General features: G+C 40.2%; 1 protein-coding gene across 4 annotated transcripts in view; it reads right to left on the bottom strand.

Annotated features, from left to right (window-relative positions):
- OCRL (OCRL inositol polyphosphate-5-phosphatase) overlaps positions 1-25,985 on the bottom strand; it is a 51,837-nt gene that overhangs the window by 16,004 nt on the left and 9,848 nt on the right. For all 4 annotated transcript variants that reach the window (XM_061407882.1, XM_061407884.1, XM_061407883.1 and 1 more), the window contains exons 5-18: positions 19,446-19,556; positions 18,896-18,985; positions 18,066-18,186; positions 17,816-17,977; positions 16,409-16,510; positions 15,780-15,894; positions 14,581-14,697; positions 14,287-14,474; positions 12,225-12,336; positions 10,589-10,698; positions 8,089-8,224; positions 2,591-2,701; positions 1,816-1,981; positions 1,311-1,546 (exon numbers count right to left, since the gene is read on the bottom strand). In XM_061407882.1, the coding sequence (XP_061263866.1) occupies positions 1,311-1,546; positions 1,816-1,981; positions 2,591-2,701; positions 8,089-8,224; positions 10,589-10,698; positions 12,225-12,336; positions 14,287-14,474; positions 14,581-14,697; positions 15,780-15,894; positions 16,409-16,510; positions 17,816-17,977; positions 18,066-18,186; positions 18,896-18,985; positions 19,446-19,556 (1,877 nt within the window). The remainder of the gene's footprint in view (positions 1-1,310; positions 1,547-1,815; positions 1,982-2,590; positions 2,702-8,088; positions 8,225-10,588; positions 10,699-12,224; positions 12,337-14,286; positions 14,475-14,580; positions 14,698-15,779; positions 15,895-16,408; positions 16,511-17,815; positions 17,978-18,065; positions 18,187-18,895; positions 18,986-19,445; positions 19,557-25,985) is intronic.

Genomic DNA, 25,985 nt, shown 5'->3' with positions numbered 1-25,985 from the left:
TACAACAATTCCATGGCAACAGAACGGATCACACTCTGACAAGCCAGCAGCCTGCCGGCCAGTCTAGTCCTCCCTGCCAGATGATACAATCACTGCTCCAGCTAAGCCAAAAGGATCAATGTGAACACTGGTGGTAATGATGACATATGGCTGTCACATCATTTAATTTTCTTTGGTAAAAGACTGAGTGTTAAAAAAAAAAAAAAAAAAGACCGAGTGTACTTCCCAGACAGGTCTGCACACAAATACAATATTTTCATTTAGAAGAAAGGTTCTTTTTTTTTTTTTTTTAGTTCTACCAGTTTATTGCTACCAACCAATCTCCCTCCACCTTCCTCTTGCATGCACATTCAGTCATGTAACCTCATGGACTACAGCCTGCCAGGCTCCTCTGTCCATAGACTTTTCCAGGCAAGAATACTGGAGTAGGTTACCATTTCCTTCTCCATAGGAGAACGGTTCTAACAGTTGTTACTAAATAATATATGTTCCTGAAGATAATAAGCATTTCCTCCTTAAGGATATAGCTTGGTGTCGGGAAACGGAAATCCTCTTCTTCTCGTTTCTCCAGTTGAGTCACACTAAACTTGTATCAAACTTCAGTGCACATTATAACCATCTGGGATGCTGACAAAAACACAAATCCCCAGACCCTGCACCCTGAGATTTTGATTCCACTGCTGCAGGTGAGCAGGGGGATGGGCCTGCAGCTAAGTAAGGACCCCCAGGGGCTCTGAGGCAGATACCCTGAGCTTCATTATGGTCTCGGCTCCAACAAACAGCCAAGTTTGACTTGGATCAGATATGATGATACAGTGAGAAGCTCTGGACTGGGAGTGAGAAAATCTGGGTGACAGATTCATCACTAACTTATTCCACTTTGGGCAGGTTATTGTTTCTGTGCCTCAGTTTTCTCATAAGTTTGATGAGGATAATATTGCCCTGCCCCTCACTGGACCTCACATACATGTTAATTTATTTAAAAAATGACTTGAAAATATGAAGAGCGTAACAATTAAGCATTGTATCTCTGAAAAGGGAGGCTTTAATCTCACTCAGTGAACTTTGTATTATCAATTATAGCCACGACAAGAGTCAATTACAGATTACTCTCTTCTCTTTCCTTTGAGGCTTAATCCTATGAAAGGCGCGCTAGGGTAAAGTGACATTTTTATTCACCACTTGTGGTCCACCCCCCACCTCCTCCCATCAGCCCTGACCAAAGAGAAAGCACAGAGACAAGGAGGACATCACTGAAGCATTGTTACATTTCCACCTTAGGGAGATTCACGCCTTACGATGCCTCTTACCAAGTCTATGAGTTTGGTAACAGGAACTTCTCGGATTGGTCTTTTCATTCGGCACAAAGCCTCTAAGGATGTACCAAAACAACTTGGGAGGTAATTTCCACTGATGGTCAAGAAGTAATCTTTGCCTCGATCCAGGTGGAGGACGAGAATATCTTCAATTTTATCTTCCCCTGAGTTCAGGATGGTCACAGAGTCCTTGCTGACATATACATCAAGGGAGATATCCACGGTCTCATCTGAAATGTAAGAGATGATACACAGTAACAGAAACTTCCAGTGGAAAAGCAGAAAGGGGATGAGAACCAACAGAAGAACTGTCCTCTAAAAAAATCATCAAGTGATGAAGGAGAGATGGGACACACAAAAAATGGAGAAATCCCAATATAATGACAGTGAAGGTGAGAGACGTGTGGTTAGAAAACAAGAAGTTAAACAAAGGGAGGGGATGGGAGTCATGAGGGGACAGTACATCGCGAGCAGAGACAATGGTAAAGGGGAAACTCACTTGGCTCCAAGTAGCCCTCACAAGGTTCAGCCCGAAGCCATGGCTTGCAGTACTGGCTGTCATTAAGCTTAGGGATGAAAGAAAAATGGCAGGGAACCTGTCCATTGTTGCTGATCTGGAACTTCTCCTTTTGTAGTTGCCGAAACTTCACATTCTCAAACACAAACTGGGGAATAACAGACAGACACAAACATGCATCACTAGTAGGGGAAGAAAGTCAGTTGGATTATTCCATAGAGAATATGAATAAAGAATAAGGTCATTATTAACCATTATTAACTGCTGATGTACTCGCCAAGCGAGCCAGCTGTCCACTGTCCCCTCTCACAATGGCAGCGGAATGAAGCAGGTCTCACTGCTTCTCTAGGTTACTGATTCTTCCTGGGATCCTGAGAGGAGAACCTGACCTCAGATCAGCGCATGTATCCTGTGATCAACTTCTGGTTCCTAAGATATGAATTAACCAGCAAATCTGAAATATTAAATAAGAGCAGCTAACATCTGAGGGCTTACTTTGTGCCCAGTGCTGTTTTAAGGGCTTCGCATGTATTAACTCAAGTAATCCTCACAACTGTCCCTTTGTCCAGAAAAGGAAATTGTAGCTCAGAGAGGGTAGGACAGGTGCCTGTGGTCATATGTCTACTAGGTTGCAACGCAGGGACAGGAACAGAGGCAGTCTGCCTTCAGCTCACACAGTCTTCACAACTCTGCTAGTTACACGATTTCCCGTGTGCTGACCACTATGGGCAGGAGACGGGTGGCTGGGTATGCTCACCTCCCTCCGGCTGAGTTCTAAGGAAGGAAGGAAATCATTTTCCATTCTGTCCATGATGCGTACAATGTCTTCAAACACTTTCCGGTACCTCCGTTCATCCACAACCTTCACCTGAAAGAAAACGAACCTTCTTTTCAGTCTTGCATGCTCGCAGCTCATCTTCCTTCGAGATTACCTAACAGTTTAAAACCAGTCATTACAGCAATCATGTCAAATAAACTGTGGTGCAAACAACTTCCTCAAACACTTTCTGAAATCTTGTTTCATTCACACCTTTTATCTGGGAAAAAAAAAAAAAACAAAACAGATAGATCCTTATTTAGTTTTCTGTGCTCTCAACTGATATATCTCGAAGAATCTAACTATCTTTCAAAGGTCAGTAAAACAAACAGAAATTAAATAAGCCTTACAGAATCATACACTGCAAGGTAGAGGTAAGGTTAATTGGTTAACTTCTTGGAAAAGTTACACCTCTGTGCTAAGAAACTTGGCAATAAATATTTAGGAAGAATATTCTTTGCTCCACTGTTAAGTAATTTAGTGGTGGAGAAAATGTGATGACTGTGCTTAAATATTATTTCCAGCACTATACAAATTGACAGTGTCAAAACATACCTGTTTCCAACAATGATTATGAAGCACTGAAATAGCACAAAATAATTACTAAAGCATTTAACTCTATTAGCTGTTATGCACAATGCCAAGAATCATAATATTGATGCTCAGATTATATGATGATAAAGGTATGTTAGTAAATAGACCCTATGGTCATTTTAGAAAACAGCCGATACAAAATGTCCCAGAGTAAAAGCATGACAACAGACAAACAAATCATTCTGACTAACAGATCAAAAAACTCCCATCTGACACAGCACTTTCAGCTTCCTGACACAGCTGTGCCTTTTTTTTTTTACTGTTAAAACTTTATACAAGTCGATGCTCCAAATGAACAAAATTAACATAGCCTTTTCACTTATTAAGATCCTGATTTCTTTTTCAAAATAGAAAACTTTACAAATTCAATTTAAAAAAACAGACTGATGCATACAGTAGAGGCTGTAAGGAAAGCATGAAAAATAATCAAAGCTGAGGCAAGTATCTCAAACATCTCAAAGGTTTTTACATATCTGAACCATATTTAGAGAATCGAGGGGTAACCCATCATTAGGGTAAGAGGAATTTAATACTTCTTAAATTCTTCAACATTTTGCAAGTTTCATTTCAAAAAGTACTCTACATATGTCATCTTATTTTCACAACAACCTGTGAGGTGACCAAAGCAAGGATTACTGTTCTCACCATTGAGAATCTCGAGGTACAAAAAAATCAACTAAGTTGCTCACTGCTAGTTAACAGCAGAGGTGTTATCTGAACCTCTAGCATAAGACCCTTTCCAACATTCCAGGTATGTGACTTGGGTAGGTCTTAAAAACACAGATGCCTCAGCCCACAGATCAAAATCTCCAGAGAACAGGGTCCATGCATTTTGAAGCTCTTAGGCAATTCTGAAATCCACCAAAGTCTGAGAACTAATGCAACAGATCCCATTACCAATTGCAGGGGTTGGAACCCCATCTCAGCTTAATCTCAGCCAGCCCACAGCAAGTCTTAAGTTAATTGGCCCCTGAGCACTTGGTCCCTTTGTTAACAGTCACTGATGCCAATGGTGGTAAGAAACGTAATGTGGTTCTTAAAGCCTCTAATCATAGCATGCCTAAGAGTCCAAAATATGGGGTGGTTACCCAATAAAATCAAAGCTCTTCTCAGAGCATTATCATGATCAAAACCCTTAATGCACATGAAGGGTAATGAAGGGAAAAATGTCACCACAGAATGTCACCACTTAACACACCCATTTTAGAAAAAGAAATTACCAACAAAATTAGAATTAAGAAATAAGTACAATGAGCTAGATCTTTATAGAAAGACATGAATAGCATTCTAGAATATACCACTGAATTAAAAAATAGTATGTTGTATACCAACACATATAGTATAAGACCATTTATGATATATACACAGCAACACACAAATAATACCATATTGGGTATAGGTAAACAGAAAAGCAAATGCAAACATTGAGAACTGTGCCGACCAATGTAACAGCCAGTAGCCACATAAGGAAATTTACATTTAAATAATTCCAAATTAAATAAAATCAAAAATTCAGTTCTTTAAATCACACTTCAAGTGGTCAGTAGCCACTAGTAGCTACTGGACTGGACAGGATAGATTTAGAACATTTCCATCATCACAGAAAATCTATTGGAGAGCACTGGTCTAGAAAGAAAAGAAATTCATAAGGGTAGTTGGCCTTGTTAGGGAGTGGGGGTTTGGGCAAAAGTGGGAGTGGAGGCTAGAACGGGTGCTGAAGATCTCAGCTTTACTTGTGAATTTTGCTTATTTTTATTTAAAGAGAAAACATATTTGCATCTCTGTGTAATTTAAAAAGTATTAAAAACTAGAAAGGTAGACCTTTATTACAGATATAATATATTTACACAAATATACACAGAAAGCATGGAAAAACTGTAAATATCCTGCTGGGAGCTCTGCATTAACATGTATGTGTTAGTCGCTTAGTTGTGTCTGACTCTTTGTGACCACAATGACCATAGCCCGTCAGGCTCTTCTGTCCATGGGATTCTTCAGGCAAGAATACTGGAGTGAGTAGCCATTCCCTTATCCAGGGGATCTTCCCAACCCAGGGATCGAACCCAGGTCTCCTACCTTGCAGGTGGATTCTTTACCATCTGAGCCACATTTATTAAAGATACACAAAAATACACAGAAAGCATGGAAAAACTGTAAATATCCTTCTGGGAGCTTTGAATTAATATGTATGGAGTATTAGAAATATTCTGAGGTTCTGAAAAAAATATACACAGAAAAGCTAAGCATAGCTGATGAAACTAAAAAGGTTAGTGTTTGGGAGGAAGATATCCTTTTAAAAATGTATTGAGAGAACTCAAATGAAGAAAACATGGCAGTCTACAAGTCTAAGCTAGATATTAAGTGGGCAAAAAGTAGTATCTGAATGTATATGTACTCAGTAAGTTCTTTGGACCTCTGGAGGCCTTGCAGGGGTAGTGGAAAGATCATCTGTAAGTTTGGGAATTAGACAGGCTTAAGATTTGAATCTCAGCTCTTCTTCTAGCTAAATGCTTTTTAAGGAAGTTTATTTAAACTCACTGGTTTTTCACTTGCTCATCTGTTTTTTTTAATTTTTTTTTTTACTTTACAATATTGTATTGGTTTTGCCATACATCAACATGCATCTGTTAAACGAGAAATATTTAACTCAAAGCATTGTTGTGAGGAGCAAATGAGATGTGTATAGATTGCCTAGCATGGTGTCTGCTACATACTAGCTATTACTTGAGGAACATACATATACTATTATTACTTATTATTATTTTAAAATATCAAAATGGAAGAAAGTCAAGTCATGATTGACTCAATAAAATTTAGAATCTAAGACCAAGAATTAAATTTTTACATAAAGGAAATGCTCCAAAGTCATTACCCTCTAAGACAGGAGCTGGATAAGACATATTGCTGAGAACCAATCTCAGAAGTCAAAAAAATTTACATATGCACAGAGGAAAGAAATCCACCCCACTGTGCTCTTGGCATGTCTGAACTCATTAATCCTCTTGAGGAGATACCATTATCCCCATTTTATAGAGGAAGAAGCTGAAGTACAGGGATGTTGCATAGATTTTCCATGGTTACATTTAGAAAGAGTTTGAGCTGGGATGAGAGTTTAAGCCGCCTAGCTATAAGGTCCATTCTATCAAGCACTGCCCTATACAGATTCTGTCAGATTATATGACTTCAGGTCTGGAAAATCTACATGGAATAATCTAAATGTACTAGCTGTACTAAATTAAGTCAACAAGATCCCAGAATATAACCTGTGTACTAATAATACACACCTAGAAAATACAACAGGAAAACAAAAACTTTACTCACAATGGAGACAAAACAATTCAAATATTGGCCATTATTCCAGCCCAGGATGCAACTGCTGCTGCTAAGTCGCTTCAGTCGTGTCCGACTCCGTGTGACCCCATAGACGGCGGCCCACCAGGCTCCCCTGTCCCTGGGATTCTCCAGGCAAGAACACTGGAGTGGGTTGCCATTTCCTTCTCCAATTCATGAAAGGGAAAAGTGAAAGTGAAGTCACTCAGTCGTGTCCGACTCTTCGCAATCCCATGGTCTGCAGCCTACCAGGCTCCTCCATCCATGGGATTTTCCAGGCAAGAGTACTGGAGTGGGGTGCCATTGCCTTCTCCAAGGATGCAACAGAGTTAAAGAGAAATTTAAAACCTGTGTTCCTGAGAGGGGAGGAGAGGGTGACATGTATGGAGAGAGTAACAAGGAAACTTACGTTACCATATGTAAAATAGATAGCCAATGGGAATTTGCTGTATGGCTCAGGAAACTCAAACAGGGGCTCTGTATCAACCTAGAGGGGTGGGATGGGGAGGGAGATGGGAGGGAGGTTCAAAAGGGAGGGGATATGTGGTGTTGGAGAAGACTCTTGAGAGTCCCTTGGACTGCAAGGAGGTCCAACCAGTCCATTCTGAAGGAGATCAGCCCTGGGATTTCTTTGGAAGGAATGATGCTAAAGCTGAAACTCCAGTACTTTGGCCACCTCATGCCAAGAGTTGACTCATTGGAAAAGACTCTGATGCTGGGAGGGATTGGGGGCAGGAGGAGAAGGGGATGACAGAGGATGAGATGGCTGTATGGCATCACTGACTCGATGGACGTGAGTCTGAGTGAACTCCGGGAGTTGGTGATGGACAGGCAGGCCTGGTGTGCTGCGATTCATGGGGTCACAAAGAGTCGGACATGACTGAGCGACTGATCTGATCTGATATGTATACCTATGGCTGATTCATGTTGAGGTTTGACAGAAAACAACAAAATTCTGTAAAGCAATTATCCTTCAATAAAAAAATAAATTTTAAAAACAACAACAATAAAAAAAAAAAAAACAAAAACCCATGCTCCTGGATGGGAAGACTTCAGTATCTTAGTTAGCAGGACTGACAGTGTGCCTCTTGGAGTTACATACAGATGATGTATTCTGACCAGTCTGTGCCTCTTTGCTTCTGCTGTCCCCAGCCCTCCACCAGGAACCTCTCTCCCAGTGCTTCCTCTTTTCTCTATCTTTCTGATGCAAAGCTGTTCATCATCCTTTAAAACCTGGCTTCAAGCTCTTCTTTATGTATAATAACTTTAGGAGGTGAAGGGTGCTACCCAGACATTATGCAGCATGAGAAACATCTGTGTCATTAAAAGGCCATATGGACAGCATTTAGGAGGGTCAAGGGCTCTAACTTCTCAATGTTGCAAACAATTATTTGGCTATGAATTGAAAACGTTTATGGTTCACGGAATTACTGATCCATTCTGAGTCTAAATAATGCCCTAAGAATAGATACTTAACACACAAACAAACAACTTGTAAACAAACAAGTGTTTACCCCAATACAGAAGAGGGCGCTAACAGGCTTGTGGTCACTGGTTTTCAGTTCCATGTGACTCCGGTAATGAAGCTGATTAACATTAATGCCTCTCCAGAGAATTCGGTCACACCAGGCTGGCACCCGACATTTCCCACTGCAAAAAAAAAAAAAAAATAGCAAGGGATTAGAAGGAGAACATACCACACAAGAGTGGATTATCTACCACACTGGTTCAGACCTGAGTTCGGCCCTCTTGTTATCTGCTTCTCCTTTCCTAATGACTTCAACTATTCCTTACTCTATTGCAAGCTCTGTGAAGGGACTTGTCTTGTTTGCCACTGAATTCTCAGCCCCTAGCACAAGATCTGATGAAAGTAGGTGCTCAGTGAAGTGAAGTGAAGTGAAAGTCACTCAGTCATGTCCGACTCTTTGCAACCCCATGGACTATACAGTCCATGGAATTCTCCAGGCCAGAATACTGGAGTGGGTAGCCTTTCCCTTCTCCAGGGGACCTTCCCAACCCAGGGATCAAACCCAGGTCTCCTGCGTTGAAGGCAGATTCTTTACCAGCTGAGCCACAAGGGAAGCCCAAGAATACTGGAGTGGTTAGCCTATCCCTTCTCCAGGGGATCTTCCCGACCCAGGCATCGAACCAGGGTCTCTTGCATTGCAGGTGGATTCTTTACCAACTGAGCTATCAGGGAATGAATAAACAGTGCTCCTAGGATCAGGATTTACATTTTCAATAATGTTGCCCCAGGGAAAGTAGAATAGCACCTTCTGGACTGAGCGACTTCACTTTCACTTTTCACTTTCATGCACTGGAGAAGGAAATGGCAACCCACTCCAGTGTTCTTGCCTGGAGAATCCCAGGGACAGGGGAGCCTGGTGGGCTGCCGTCTATGGGGTCGCAGAGTCGGACACGACTGAAGTGACTTAGCAGCAGCAGCAGCAAAATAACCTCAGAAGGGTAGGATTATATTCAGAATACTTCCTCTTTGTTTGTTTTATCAACTGCTATGACACTTCACAACAGATAGACAACAAATGAACTCTAAAAATCCAATCCTATACTTCTAGAGTGGGTTGAATCAATGGAGATGGGTTAATAGCAGAGATTTCTTTAAACCTAGACTTTTATGGACAAGTCGAGCTTCTAATAAAGATGAACTAAAAAAATCTAAGCATGCAAGTTTGAACACATAACAGCCTATAAGAATACCAAAGGAAGGGAAAAAGCCTATTCATCATTCTATTAAAATAAGCAACACTACACCTGATCCAGATGGGGACACAAATAAAGTTCATATCAGTAGCTCTTCAGTTGACTCTCAAGTCAGACGAGTGGAAGAAACAAAGCAATGTGCACCGGATCTGTCAGAGTCAGAGTCACTTTTCACTTGCTGAGCAGCTCCCTCCCTCAGAGGACAGAGAGACAGGCTCCTCCCTCCCCACGCTGGCACTCCAAGTCTAAAGAAGCTGATGATGCCCGGGAATTCTCTTTCTTTCAAACTTCTGGGTTCAAACAACTAGGAAACCATAGTGAATGAAGAAACAGTAAGAAGACACACAGCCACCAGGCACATACTGACAGAGGCACTTTACTAGGGGTGATCAGGAAATCAATAGCCCCCCACTAGACAGGATTCTCAGCTTCCCCTGGCAGTCATGCAGGCCAGGATCAGGCACTGGTATTTTTAAAAGTCCTCCAAGAGATTCTAGGGTTTCCCTGGTGGCTCAGTGGTAAACAATCTGCCTGTAATGCAGGGGATGCAGAAGATGCAGGTTTGATCCCTGGGTCGGGAAGATCCCCTGGAGAAGGGAATGGCAAACCACTCCAGTATTCTTACCTGGAGAATCCCATGGATAGAGGAGCCTGGCGGGCTACAATCCATGGGGTTGCAAAGAGTCAGACACAGCCGTACACGTACACACACACACACACACACACACAGGAGAATCTAATGTACACTCAGGATCAAGAATCACTGTGCTGGAAGAACCTTTCATGCTGCTTTGTTTTCACCTCTGGTATCCTGAGTTAAAGAGCTGAAAAAAGAGTTTGGGCAAAGAAGCAGAATAGGGCACTAGGTAAGGAAATAGGGGCAAGATCAGGAAGGCAAAAATCAAATAAGCAGTCTGCTGAGGTGAGAGAATAAGGCGCTACAGGCAGCTCATAAAACTTCAGAGCAGTTCACACCCTCTTAAGGTGAGCTCCCTAGAGGAGGAAATGGCAACCTACTCAGTATTCTTTCCTGGGAAACCCCATGGACAGAGGAGCCTGGTGGAGTTGCAAGGAATCCACAACTGGGCAACTGAGCGGAAGCACAAGCAAGCAAGGTGAGCTCACCTGTGAGTACACAGGAATGAAAAACTCTTCTTTAAGAGCACTGAGCCATTACGTTTTTATCTCTGCTTCTGGCAAAACCCCAAAACTTCCCAGTCCCTCAGCAATTCAGAGGGACAGAAGTAAGATCAGGTTTTAACCTATTCCATAATGAGGTTCTTGTTATTTTACCTGGAATCCCATCGGTCTGTTTTAGAATCATACTTATATGTGGGGATAAACTTGATTTCCCCTTCCATGAAGTCAGCAAAAGCTTTTTTCTGTGTGCGTTGAATATTTAGCTAGAGATAGAAAAATGTATCATATAAGCAAGGTAACACCATCTTAATAGAAGTGATAATCAGGTTGATCAGCTATTTTTCTGTGCATCTAGTTTCTGTATCTTTTGCAATTGTCAGAGTACATAGATAATATTTCTGTGCCTTATGAATTAAATTTTGACATTCCCACAGCATCTAAACTCACCCACAGACAGGATGCTCATATAAGCATGTCACTAATTTTTTATTGCTAATGGTGGTCAGGGTACAATGGAAAAATGAAACCTGAATAATCATAAGTTCCCTGAAGTTAGCATGTTTTTTTTTTTTTAATTTATTGAAGCATAGCTGATTTACAATGTTTTCTTAATTTCTGCTGTACAGCAAAATGACTCAATTATACATATATTCTTTTTCATATTCTTTTCCATTATGGTTAATAACAGGATATTGAACATAGTTTCCTGTGTTATATTCTAGGATCTTGTTTATCCTATATATAATAGTTTGAGTACAGCTTTTTTAAAAAAAGCACACAAATGTTGACTGGATAATTCCAAAAGCCAAATTCAGTAAGAGTTAGAGATCATTTTGAAAATTATCCTCACTCAAGTATTTTACCAGAATTACATAAGATTCCAATTGTACCCCCTTTGGAGGCAGGACAGAGGAAAAAATGCAAAGAAGTTAGCTAGCCAACTTCAATGTGAAGGTAGACAGGGTGAAGATAGGCTCACTATAAAAACCATTCTACTGCAAAACACCAGAATTCTGACCATATCTGAAGGTTAAAAGCCTCATACTAGGATTTAAAGACATTAAAAAAATAGACATTCAAGTCAATTTGAAACATTTTCTCCCCTCAATAAGAAGCATTCACTTTTAGCAGTAGTATCCATATGCTGAACTAAAAAATTCAAGTCCTGTGCCAGGTTCTGAGGCAAATTGCCAGAAAACTAGGTTCCTCAATATCGTTTTATATAAATGCTACCATATCAATGCTTCCCTGACAAGTTTTAACATCTATAAAACAGCTAGTCTCAACTCCTCCATCAGTTCCCATTAGACCACAGTTTGTGCTATCTGTCCCAGACAAACTTCTCTTCTATGCTCCCCAATCCCCTCATAGGGCCTCCCTCTTTTACCTCCAAGCTGTTGCTGAGCCTGCCAAGTAATCATAGAGCAGCTTACCCTGTTCCATCTGCCAAACCACATCAACATAGCTGAAGGCCTGTTTCCTCCAGGAAGTGTTTTCCAATTAACCCCACCCATTCTCCAACTCATTTATACAAATCTCTGAAATCTCTTCTTGATAAAGACTTAATGAATAAATGTTACATTGACTATTTATCACTAATATTATCTCCCCTCCTCCCATCCCAGTACTTCATAAAAACCTTGTGTGTATTCACTGCTTCACTATCACAATGTTTTCCCAAGACAATGAGACCTTTCCATCTACTTCTAGATTAAGACACACTTCCCATGGGGCTTAACAATTTTATCTGCTATGTAAGAAAGTACCTATAAGATAAAATTTTACTTACCTGGTCAAATTTCAAGAGTCTCTGAAGGTCATTCTTGTTAATAAGACTCTTCACTTCACTGGCATCAGGCATGCAAAGCCTGTAGTTCAAATCTCCCAACCAGATGACGACACTGAGGATCAAAAAATATATGAGTAAGAGTAGCAGTAATTAGCATAAAAGTCAATGAGAGGAGAATGCAGAGAAGGAAAATGGGTAGATTACTGATAAGCATTCATTTATCACTATGTGACAAGGGGTTTGAGCGCTAACTATCCTTTGGGGATGAGTACTATCAACGCCTGAGAGGGACAAGGGGATGAGAAAAGAGGTGGGAGGACGGACACTGCACGCATGAGGAACAAAGATGGAGAAATATGGGGTGTGTGTGGGACTCGGGAGCCAAGGAGTTAACTGCCTCAGAGAAGCATGTAGTTTATTTGCTGGACTAGCTTCAAAATTTCACCTGGCTGCTTGCCAGGTCTCTAGGGGAAGAGAATCTGAACATTTTCTACCTCTCCAAGCTCTGATGTTCTACTGGCTCTCCACGAGGGTCTGCACAGTCTGAATGACACCTCTCTCAGGCAGGGCCCACTAGCGAACAGAGGTTCAGGGCTTTCTGCTGTCACCAGTCTATCTACCCCTGCCCGGGAACCACAGTCCAAGTCCCAGGAAGAAAGGAGACTGGCAGCCCACAGGCTCCCAATCACAGCAACAGACCCCCAGGTGTGCTTAGAGCCCCATAGGGGAGACCCTGAAATGACTGCACCAAAACGGGCTATTTCAAATTCTGAATGGGTCTCCTTGCCAATCTTTGATGCAACATGAAATTTAAGGAATCCCAAGTAAATAAATTTATGGAATTTCAGGTCAATTTTATGACCACTGATGTCAAGGCCTTGCTTTACCACTGTGAAGCAGAATTCCATATGATCCTAAATGTTGAGACAATATGGAACAGGCCAACATCACTATCTTGCCCTACTCTTTCCTCAATTACCCCACTCTCTATTGATTCTAATAGCCCTCAAATTATCTTTTGTTTTCCTGCTAATTCCTATCTCAAACCACTTATTCCAAGTCTCATCACCCTCTCAGAATTCCAATTACTAGTGTTAATTTCCTTACAGCTATTTTCTACTAACAATCCATTCCTCAACTGATTTTTGTTTCTGTTCTTATTAAGTTCCATTATTCACTAACCTTTCATATTAACCACTGGTGTCTTTAAATCACCATGGCCCCTTTTCTGAATGATTCACAGTCAGTGAAAAGAATCATGTAGATCTATGTTTACTGGCTTGGAAAATAATTCACAAAAAATAGGATAATACAGTCCTATATAATGAGTATGTGTGTGCATGTGCATAGATAAAAGTCTAGAACAGCACTATTCAGAAGAAATAAGACGCACATTACAAATGTAATTTAAAATTTTTTAGTAGTTAAATAAAAGAAACAAGTGAAAATAACTTTAACAACAAATTCCATTCAACTCAATATATCCAAACTTTTGTCATTTCAACATGTAATCAATATTTAAAAAATTGAGATAGTTTACACTTTTCCCCATAATTTCAGTGCATAGTCTATGCTCACCACACACCTCAGTTTGGACTAGTTACTTTCAAGTGCCCAATAGCCACCTATGGCTACTGGACTGCCATACTGGACAGCAGAGATCTAGAAGGATACACACTGAATTGTCCACAATGGTTTTCTCTGGAGGGAGGGACTGGCTGGGGAAAGCAGAGATAAGAAATGATGGGTTTTTTCCTTTCACCTTTTATTATATTTATAATACATATTTCTATTTTATAATAAAAAATAATGAAAACTGATTACAACTGACAGATCCCCTCCACCACTACTCAGATGTCCACTGATAGAACTAGCCTTTCCTCTGATAGCAAATCTAATTTCTCTGACTCATTGCATCTGCTAGTTCTCAAAACCTTCCTCTTCTTTGTGAATCCAATCCCAAAACAGAATCTCTCACTCTGCACATTTCTATAGTTTCTCATCATGGTTAGTCTCTTCTCAGCTCTGCTACTCAAAGGCTAAAGAAGACTTAACCACTCACTCATGTTTCATGATGTTCAGCTGTGGGAGGGTCTGATTTGGGACCACAAAACTCATTCGTGCGCAGATGTCCTTATAATCTTGATTCCTTCTCTCAAACTCTTCCACGTGGGCAGCCAGGTGGGAATTGACAATGCAAAAGGTAGTGTTGTGAAATACAAACCTCACAGCTACCCCACCTTTGTTTCCCTGTTAGCAAGAGTAATTATTCACAGTTAGTACAAAAGACACAATGAGCACCTGAACTTCATATGGACATGAAATCATAATCAAGCTCAACTCCAAAGTAACTCACCATCTTTCCCATGATTCCAGTTCCAACAGTTTCTGTAGCAACATCACGGATATATCGCAACTGATCCTTTCTGGCAAATATCAGGAGCATCATCCCAACAAGGCGGACTAGTTGAACCTTTAAGTTCCAGGGAATTAGAAGAGGTTTGTGTTAATACCACTCTTTGCACATCTCTAACTTCCCACAAGTAATTTTCCACCAAGAAGATATAATCATGCCTCAATTTGAATCTAAATCCTCTAATTTCCCAATGGACCTCATAAAGAGGAAACAAAATTTTTCCAGGAAAGTGCTAATCTGGCTCTGACCAGTAAAAGTCTTCAGGGACAACGAGTACCCTCAGCTCTACATTCATTATTTTAATCACATTTTAGCCTACCATGAGTAAGCAGTATTAAAAAGTTGAATACTAAAGACAAAGCCTCTATCCCAGCTTGTTCTTTTTGCCTCTCCTTCCTAGTTTCTGATTTACAATTTCCTAATAAAATGTGTAACAATCCTATTGACTTCTTTGTGAACTAGAAATATGTCTGAAATATGTATTAGTCTATATGAGAGGAATAACATCTTCAGCAGTCTTATCACCTGCATCAGGTGTAAGAAGGTGCAGATGAAAATTACTCAGACAGATGACTCCTTTTGAAGGGCTTGGTATGGTAGCTGCATAATTAAAATAACTCTTTTGGTAGCCTCTACTATTTGCCTTCTAAAGACCAACAAATTGGGTCACCTTGCTAAAGTCAACTCTACTCTTGACTTACAACCAAGTTTTAAACTCATTTAAATTCCACAACACTCCTGTTTTTACTCCAATTCCAAAGCTTACCCCATGCACCCACATGCTTCAAACTGCTTTTCTGTAAAGCATCCAGTTCTGACCATGTAAGCAAACAATTTCAATCTTAAAATCTTATTGCAAAAAGTCACTTATATGTCATTTGAGTTAATTATTGCTAACAGTACAGTAAAATTCTTCCTTTCTCTTAAAACTTAGCCAAGCAATGAAACTATAGAATCGAGAAGCTTAGGGAATTTTTTTTCTAGGAAACAGGAATGAAAAGCATTAGTCTGCCCTATCCGGTATTACACATGGGGAAGAATTCAATTAATCCATTCTTTTGGAACAAGCTATAAACAGAGTAACTTCCAGTGAGTGCTATTTAGTCATATACTAAAAAAGATAATTAAATGCGGCTTACTTTCTTATACTTGGCTTTGGAATGCAAACTCCTCTCTACCGCCAAGGACCACTCTTGTTCTTTCACAGATTCAAAGTAGAAAAAGGCTTCTGTGCTCAAGTCCAGCTCTTGGAATCTGAGAAAACAAGAGGATGTGAGATCCACATCCCATAATTATCTCTGACTACCTCCTGTCCCATTTTCTGAGACATTAGGTGAAAAAAGGAATGTGGGAGAGAGGAATTTTAGAGAACTGCTCTATTGATTCAAGTGATCAGTAAGGACAAGTAGTTTTCTTTTCAAAAGACTCCCCCACAAGTATATGCATAGGCCAAGCAAAACACAAAAAAACTTCCATAAGGGATAACAGAGCTTTGCTTATATATCCTAGGAGTAGTCACTATTAGAATTAACCTCAGATCTCAGTTTCTATGAAGAATATAGTTTTCTAGGGGTTTTAAGAGGACTAGATGCTTCCTCACAGCATTTTAGATATCTCTTCCTTTATGATCTCACAAATTTGACCCACAAGTTAGCTCTCATACATAGTCTACAGCAGGTTTTTACAAACAGTGGGGAAAAAGGGCAAAATGTCACATAAAGTAACACCAAACATATAGCCAAAATGAAATTCCAGACATGTATTTTACCCAATGCAGTAGATATCAGGAGGATTCAGATCACAGTTCAGCCAAGGTTCTAACCCACTATCTGGAGACTGGCCATTCACGTTCCACGTTCCAACAAAAAATCTAATACATAATACCAAAAAATAATTTAGAAACAAAGGTAAAGTGTGAACTAAAGAAAGTTCTCTCATTATTTCTATACAAGTGTATATTCACAATAAGCCAGTGCAATTTCTCAAGCTGCTTTGCCACACATACCAAAAAACCCTTCTTGCCTGTAGAATGCAAAGGCAGTGGGCTTATTCTCTCTAAATTTCACATCAGGTAAACCTACAGAAAGGAATCAAGTTTCTATTTAAAAAACACAAATTTAATGGCTCTACCACATATCCTTCCTCTTACATTCCATCCAAACATATCTGAAGGGAGAGCTTCTGGATGGGAAAGAGGTATCTTCACTCTGTAAGGATGTCTAATATGGATAACTGTTCCATAAGGAACCATAGTTAAATCCAAAAACTCACTTCTTGAAGGATTACAAGGACATCTGTGGAGGAAATTCTGTTGAGACAGATATAGTATTAAGGGGGAAAGCAGAAGGGAAAACTCATGACTGTCTTAACTGTTTACATACAAATATAAGCATCCTGGGGAATCTGAAGAACTGGAGGCTTCAGCACAGGGATATAGTCATGACTGAATTAGAATAAATGAGGCATAATGGGATAGCAGATGGGTCTGGAATCTTGGACTAAAAGGGTACATGCTGTTCGCAAATAACAAAGAAAAGTGTTGCTGCTCTGCACATCGAGATACATGGCATACTACACCACTCCACACGCCACACACAATGAATCCAAAAAAGAGGATATCAACAAGTAAAAATGAAATGAAAAATCTAATAGAGGAAAGAATTCAAGATAGGCCTCCCAATCAAGAGGATTGGGTGAAACTTCCTTTAGTTAACTTAGCAAAGTAGGAAAATGAAAATTAAGGGCTAGCAGCAACAGTAGACTTAAACTGCCGATACTGGCAAGAAGAAATTGGGCAGGTCAGACAGATAAACACACCTGCTTATGGAGTGTGCTAGGAGACAATTCTCTAGTACATGTGAGCTTGACTTCGTTCTCTAAGAGTGGATAGTATTAGTAGATGTGGTATCATTTAGTAATATACCACATGATTTATAATCTAAATCATTTGGATTTAGAAAATCCAAGGGAAATTGTAGCATTTGCATTATTGTGGATATGTAGGTTACTGACCACATAAAGACAGGCGCTTGAATCAGCTCACCATTCTTTTTTATTATGCTTTTATTCTGAAATAAGCTAATTACACTAATATCTTAAATACCAAAAGAACATTTTTTGCTATACCAACTAATGTAACTAATGTTTCACCTCCGTAAGTAGGAGAGAGACTAACCTGAAAGTCTGAATGTTGACATATTCTTTTTCTCGCTTTGCCAGGATGTGTTTGATGAGACCCTCCCGCTGTCCAGACTGGGTGTTTGGTACAAAGAGCTTCCGCATGGTGTTGGTCACTTTGGGGGGTTCCTTATTAGAAGCTTCTTTTTCACGTGAAAGCCTAGTGAATAAATGAGCAATTCAGAAGTGAAACTGCCTTCACCAGGGAAGTCTCACACATGGGAAATCTGTTTCAACACAGGACTTACATTCTATTCACTGAAGAGGGTGGGGGTGGAGGTTCCCGGTGAACCCCTATAGGCTGATTCTGCAAACTGATTTTCTTGTCCAAATTCATAGATGAAAAATTATCCTCAAATCCAAGAAGCCCTGAAGGATGCAAAACCCAGAGTCAAAGCGGGGGAAGATAACATCCAACTTGTTCGGGATAGATAGGACTTTGCTTTGGTCAGCGGTTTTGATCTGACCCCTATTTGCTCAGCGGCGTTACCAAACAGAAAGGTATACGAACAGTGATAACATAGATAGGGGAAGAAGCACATCTGTCCCTGAACCACTGACACATTAACTAGAATGATAAACATAACTAGTAAGTTACATTAACTTGGAACATGACTAAAAGAGCGAGTATTTATAGAAGACTTTTAACACAATGCCTGGTTGATAATTAGGGATTATATCACTGTCTCACTTAATCGTCACAAAGACCTCATGAGATAGGTGCTATTAAAAAATCTTCCTAAGTTACAGAAAAAGAAACAGAAGCTCAGAGATGTCAAAGTAACTTGACCAAGGTCATATAACTATGAAGTCAGAGAGCTGTGATTCAAACCCAGGCAGTCTGCCCCTGGAGTCTGCATTTTTTATACCTCTGCTAAGCTGGCTCCAAAAGAGCTAACATGCCATAGAAAGTAACAGGACTGAACATGAGGTGGTGAGTACAGACTCCAAAACCACTCCATAGGAGAAGGTATCTGACATTGACATTACTCCACACTATCTTATCTGCCCAGATAAAATCTACTGACTCTGCAATCATCATAGTGACCAGGGGGAAAAAAAAGAATCTTTTCAGTACCTGAAAAAACAGAAGAGTTGTCCTTAGTGTCTAATTTCTGGTACCAGCTGGATGACTCCTTTTGGTCTGGAACAAGAAGCTGTGACTGAGCTGGAGAGATAGGGGTCATAGAGTGGAACAACCATTCCATTGAATGGAACTTACCATAACCAAAAGAGGAGCCTGGTAGGCTACAGTCCATGGGGTTGCAAAAGTCGGGCACGACTTAGCAACTAAACCACCACCACCACCAAAGGCCATTCACTTAGCACCATTCCTGAACACAAAGGAAGAGACTAAGAAAATGAGAGCAGCTCTGGGACCATCTGGGGCTGGAGGAGGATTACTGTCTGCAGTAAGCTGGCCATGGCAAGAAACAGAAGATTCTGGAAATTGACTCAGGGTCCTTAAAGCTGAGTAGACTTACCCTAATCTATCCCTGGGGTCATTCCTGAACAACAAAAAAAATCACCTATCAAGGCTCCATGAGCAAGGTACTCTGCTAACGGCCACGTGTCTCTGTATGCATGTCCCAGACAAATAGAAAGAAAACTGCTGAGGTTTGAGTTACCTTCCTGAGCAGCAAGGACCTCTGAGACGAACTTCACACAGTGATCCTCATCAGGGATTTCAAAGCGTCTCTCTCTGGTCCAGTCCCCTTGAATCCTAATTTTGCAGCCACCTAAAAAGAACAGAAATCCATATACATATAATGTTTTCTTGGGATCATATTTTCAACTTACCAATTTAATAGAAGAAGATCCAGATAGCAAACATTCCAGACCTCTAATGTATGAAGCATACCTATAAGATCAAGGGATTCATTGTGGTGGTGGTATTGGGGGTGATGCAGAGAAAAATTTAATGTAGGCTAATGAACTGTGTAAATGAGCAGCCTAATATAGTGACATGATGTATAATAAAATCATAGTTTCCTACATTCTAATATGTTGCTCATATGTCACTGTAGGAACCTTCAAATTCTAGCAAAAGATCAATTCCCCAACCACCCCCCTCATACCTCCTAGCTGGAAATTCCTACCACTTCAAATCCAAATCACATAATACGAATCTCTGAAGTGTGAAGGGAAAAATGGAAATAGGATGGTTTGTTCCTTAGGTACAGACTGTACTCAGGCAACTGAATTTATAAGCTAAGTAAAAAAGAAAAGCATAATGGGATCGGCTTGAATTATTCTGCAAAGAAGCATCCATACCTCATTTACCTCCAGTAAAAAATCTATGTCTTGAAAAAACTCACAAAAATAATATAATGACCCATGTCCACGAGTGTTCTGGTTCAAGTATAGCCAATTGGAAAACAGTGTAATTAGAAGCAAAGTTACCGAGGACTTCAGTTTCTTATGTATATAACATACTGTCTCCCCTTTTCTAAAGCCTTACATTTACCATCTGTATCAACTCTCTGGCTATGGTGATCCAGGAAACCTATGTCCTTGTTTATATTCTTATTTTAACTGACTTATTACACATACTGCTTTCTCATGGCCCTGGAAACTATAAGCTCTTTGAGGGCAAGAGACAGGTTGCACATAAGGGTTACCCAACATAACACTCTCAATGGTTTCCTGGGGTTGTCTGGGACAGAGGGGCTTCTCAGGACTCAAGACTTCTAAAGGTAAGACCAGGAAAGCCCCAGGAAAACTGGGCTCATGAGTTACTTTACTGATAATAATGACATCAGACTTCACAGACAGAAGGCATTTAATGACTATAGAACTGGACTCTTTCACACTTGTAAATAACAGAGATGAGAAAATGAAATGAAAATCATAGTATCTTATGGTAGAAATCCACTTCTGAACCTTTGACTCTCTCTTTCTTTGCATTTCTTTACGTTTCTATCTACACAGATTTAGTGACCAGAAGAAAGAGAAAAACATAGAGGATAAAAATGGGGGAAAAAAGCACGCAAGAGGACCAGCAATAAGAAAATTAATGAGGCTGCCACTGTAAGGAGAAAAAAAAGGGCATGAATAAGGACTTTCAATTAGAACTGCCTTCAAGATACAGGGAAAACCTCCTTCAGGACACAAATAGTCCTCTCTTTCTCTGATAATTTATATTAAAAGTAGAAAAAAAAACTTAAAAAGAGCAGCTTGTATCGGATAGAAACTTAGAACAGGAACATGTGTTCTCTCTGTTCCAGGATCTTGAAAGATACATTTTAGCAAGTATAAAAAAATAAACTGACCCATTTAACAGAAGATTCCAGAAACTGCTTACAAAACAAAAAACACTAGATGCTCTCTCACCATGTTGCATGGCAAAGAGAACAAATGACCCCCTCCACCCAACCGTCTACTCTCTTCCCTGCCAGCCCTTCTGGCCTCTGAGATCAGCTAACACTCCTCTTTCCTCAACTTCTCTGAATACTCTCTGAATCTCTCAGTAGTTCTCAACTCAGGGAGCATCAGAATTACCAGAGGCACTTTCAGGAAATTCTGACAGTTGGGCCCCACCCCAGGCCAAGAAAACAGAATTTCTGGGGGTGAAGCCCACTGGCAGTTTCTAAAAACACTCCCCCAGGTGATCTAGTGCATCCAGAAAACCAGAGTCACCTGCAAACTGGCCGGCCCCTGAGAGTAGCTCCCCCACAGCCCTCCAGAGTAGAGGCTATTTATAGTCTCTCACATACTATGTAATTTAAGACTGGTGTCCTTATTTGTCCTAATGCCATCTCCAGACCATTCCCTCTCCTCCCTCAGGAAAAATCCCTTCTCCTTTGAGACTCACCCACTGGACTATGCCAGTGCTTTCCCTTCCCTCCTCCATGAGATCATGCACCAACCTCCCAGAAACTTCTGAATCCAGGCCTGATTCATAAGACTTCCTCTCCACTCACACTTTTGCTTTAATTTTGCATCCCTTCAAAATTAGCACTGAAAACTCAGTCAACACCTTCAACTTCCTCATCCAACGACCTTGCCCCTCCACCTCAGCCACCTATTCCCTCAGTCTTACTGGGACTACTCAGTTATACCCTGGATCTTTTGTCACAGAAACACCATCACCTCATAAATCTTTAATTCAAATACCCACTCTGAACTCCTTGCCACTTACCTGCTCTTAGGGGAACCTCTGACACACTGATCCCTTCACTTTCTCAGTATTCATTCACTCTCTCTTGCTTTCACTACCCTCCCCCACCTTTCTTTGTGAGGGCATTAACCCTGCAACTGTGCTTAAGGAATTTTCCCAGCAAGAATACTGGAATAGGTTGCCATTTCCTCTTCCAGGGGATTTTCCCAACCCCAGGATTGAACTCATGTCTCTTGAAGCTCCTGTTTTGGCAGGCAGATTCTTTACTACTGAGCCACCAGGAAGCCCTTCGCTTTCCTTTTTGTCAAACAGAAGCCATCATTTCACTCTGTTGCAAAAACCCAGAACTGCCTTACCACTCACTCTGTTCTGGCTAATGCCTACCTGGCTAACTCTCAACACTCAGAAATCCAACTAACTGCGTTCTCTGTACTTATATCTGAGGGAATAAAACCAGATACACAAGCACACACACCCCCCATTATAAATTGACTACTAACCTCAACAGGGCCCTGTATGATAGGAATCAGTCTAAGTTTCCATAGTCAACTTGTCTCCAACTACTATCTGGAAAAACAATTCACAACTTCACATTTATCATCAGTCTTTGAATCCCACTCTTCCCAAGCAGACTGCTTTACCTTATACTTCAAAGGAAATGGAAGCCATCATATCCTACCTGTATCTCTATTCATCTTCTCCTTTCCCTTCTGGTACAAGGAAGAAGATCAGAGGAATTACAACCCCTTGGGTTCTCTCAGGAATCTTACCCTTGCAATCATTCTCTAGACACCTCCCCTCAGTATCTTCAACCTCTCCCTCACATAGTCTCCTTCTTATCAGCATTTAAATAAATCGTGTTCTAAATTCTCCTTATTTAAAACAAAAAACCTTCCTGGACCCCATATCCCACTCCAACTCCAGTTCATCTCTACATTCCCCTCTGCAGTCAAGCTTTGAAAGACACATAGTTAAGTTACTACTTGCTCACCTTTCGTTTCTCTCTTTAATCCATTCCAGTGTGACTTTGGCTCCCATTACCCCTCTGAAATTGCTTTGTTAAGGTCACCAATAATCTCCATATTGCTAAATTCAATGGATATTCTTCAGTCATATTATCAGATCTATCAGCAGAAATCAACAGTTGATCCCTCCTTGAAATAGTCTCTTTAAAAGGCTTCTATGACACCATACTCATCTAGTTTCTCTCTCTCTTTGGTCACTAATTTTTAGTGCCCTTTGAAGTATCTTCTCCTCTACCCAAACTTGAAAAAGTAGAGTGAGTTCAATCCTAAATCTTTGTCCTCACTCTGTATCAGCACTGTCCAATAGGACTTTCTGTGATGATGGACATGCTGTATAACTACACTGTGCAATATGGTAAACAATGACCCATGTGGCTAATGAGTACTTGAAATGTGACTAGTGCAACTGAGGAATTGATTTTCTAATTTTGTTCTAATTAATTTAAATAGGCACATATGACTAGTGCCTACTATAACTGATAACACAGCTATACAATGCAATCACATAATCTCTTATGGTTTCAAATACCCTCTTTGTGCTAGTGACCCAGACCTTACTTCTGAGCTTCAGATGCATACATTCAACTGCCAATTTATCATCTACACTTAAACGTCTCAAAGAAATTTCAAAGTAAACATGGCTAAAGCCCCAGGAAAACTCATTCCTCTTGCAATGTTCTTATTTCTGCAAATGGTACCACCAACCACATTCATGCCAGAAACCTAGGATTCATCCCTGACAACTTCTCTTCAGCTTATCCCCTATCCCCACACCAGCCTCTGTTGATTTACTCTTCAAAATAATTTATCATATCTGTCTAGTTCTCTCCATTCTTACTGCCACCATACTCTCTAGCACTCTAGCTTAAACTGAAAGAGCCTCCTGGCAACCCAACACGGGCATAAAATCCTTCATATTCTTTCAATTTTTAAACTCTAAAAATCCAGATTCCTCATCATGGCTTACAAGATTCTACTGGATCTGGTCCTAGCCTGGCCTACCTTAGTGCCTGAGACTTATTTCAGGCATGCTGGCCTTCTTTCATTTCAAAGAAATTATCAAGCTACTTCCCAATTTGGGGCCTATACCCATGACGTTCCTTTTACCTGGAATCTTCTCTTGCCCATTTTCACCTCTTACTTATCCCCTCTGGTCTCAACTTAAAAGTCACTTCTTCAAAGAGGCCTTCCCTAAGGACCTTGACTAATTTAGTCTTATCAATTCTCTCTATTTCTCCCTGATAGTATTTATCAAAACTGCAACTGTGAGGACTTCCCTGGCGGTCCAGTGGTTAGGACTCCAGGGTTCTGCTGCAGAGGGCCTGGGTTCAATCCTGAGTTGGGGAACTAAGATCCCACAAGCTGTGGGTGATGAAGCCAAAGAAAACACAACAACAACAACAACCCTGCAACTATGTAACCATACATTATCAGTTTAAAAGCTGTTTCTTAAAAAAAATAATAAATAAAAAAATAAAAGCTGTTTCTTGCACTAAGTTTCATGAAGTACCATGCCTATGCTGCTTTTCCCTGTATCCCTAGAGCATAGTGCGTGGCACATAAGAGGTATTCATCAACTTATGGAAAAGATTAATGGATTATAGCCATCAATGTGACACTAGTACCAAATAGCACAGAAGCAAGAACCAAAGCAGAAGCAGCAACCTTATCTATGTTATTTTCTACCAACTGTGCAGCACTTAGAATATTGCCTGGCAAATAGAAGGTACTCTACAAATATTTGTTGAAGAATGAATAAAAGAGGGCTCAGTATTAAGGAATTAGTATCATACTGTCCATCAATAGGTCAAATAAGGAAGAACAATAGAATCATCTCTATACATACTAAAAAGACATTTGATAAAATTTAATATGTATTCATCATTTTAAAAACACAAAGGACTTCCCTGGTGGTCCAGTTGTTGAGACTCCGTGCTTCCACTGCAGGGGGCGTGGGTTCAATCCCCGGTTGGGGATCTAGAATCCCACATGCCCATATGCCATGGCCAAAAAAATTAAATAAACTCATACAAATGTGAAATATATGCAGTTTCTTAACATTTTTTAAAATAAAACTATAAAATCAATAAGCAATAATGTCCTCAACAGTGAAGCACCACTTGAGGCATTCTCACTGGAATCAGGAGCTAAACATAAAATGTCATCATCATCATCATCATCATTTAACGTTGACCTCCAAATTCTTGTTGATGTAATGAGATAGGAATCAAAACTAATAGCTACTGCTGCTGCTGCTAAGTCGCTTCAGTTGTGTCCGACTCTGTGCGAGCCCATAGACGGCAGCCCACCAGGCTCCCCGTCCCTGGGATTCTCCAGGCAAGAACACTGGAGTGGGTTGCCATTTCCTTCTCCATTGCATGAAAGTGAAAAGTGAAAGTGAATTCTCTTGGTCAGGTCCGACTCTTCGTGACCCCATGGACTAGCCTACCAGGCTCCTCTGTCCATGGGATTTCCCAGGCAAGAGTACTGGAGTGGGTTGCCATTGCCTTCTCCAGGTATAGCTACTAGAAAGACACAAAACTATTATTTGCAGATGACTAGGGCTATCAAAACCAAAAAAGAAAATAAAAGGCTCCCCCAAAATAAAATTCTGTAAAGTGGCTGGATAAAAGATAAATATCTAAAAGTCAACAGCTGCTCTGTATACTAGTAGTAAGCAACAGAAGAGAAAAAGCTTCCCCCAAAAAAAGTTCCACTGACAATAGCAGCAAAAAAATCCATCAAAAAATATTTAACCTACAAATATTTGCTATCTATGAAGAAACCACAATATGTTACTGAGAGATATAAAGAGAACCTCGGCAAGTAAAAAGAGATATACCATGTTCCTTGACAGTGACTTAATTTTACAAAGGAGTTAAATTAACAAAATTTGGTGCATATCTATGGTGAAATGTTAGCCATTAAAAATCATATTTTTAAACTATTTTAAATGATATGAGAAAGGTCACAATATCTGTTAAATGAAAATGCAGGATAAAAACTATATATTAGGATTCCAA

This window comes from Bos javanicus, chromosome X (assembly GCF_032452875.1).
Source record: "Bos javanicus breed banteng chromosome X, ARS-OSU_banteng_1.0, whole genome shotgun sequence".
NCBI classification, from domain to species: Eukaryota; Metazoa; Chordata; class Mammalia; order Artiodactyla; family Bovidae; genus Bos; species Bos javanicus.
This window is presented reverse-complemented; position numbering and strand designations above follow the sequence as displayed.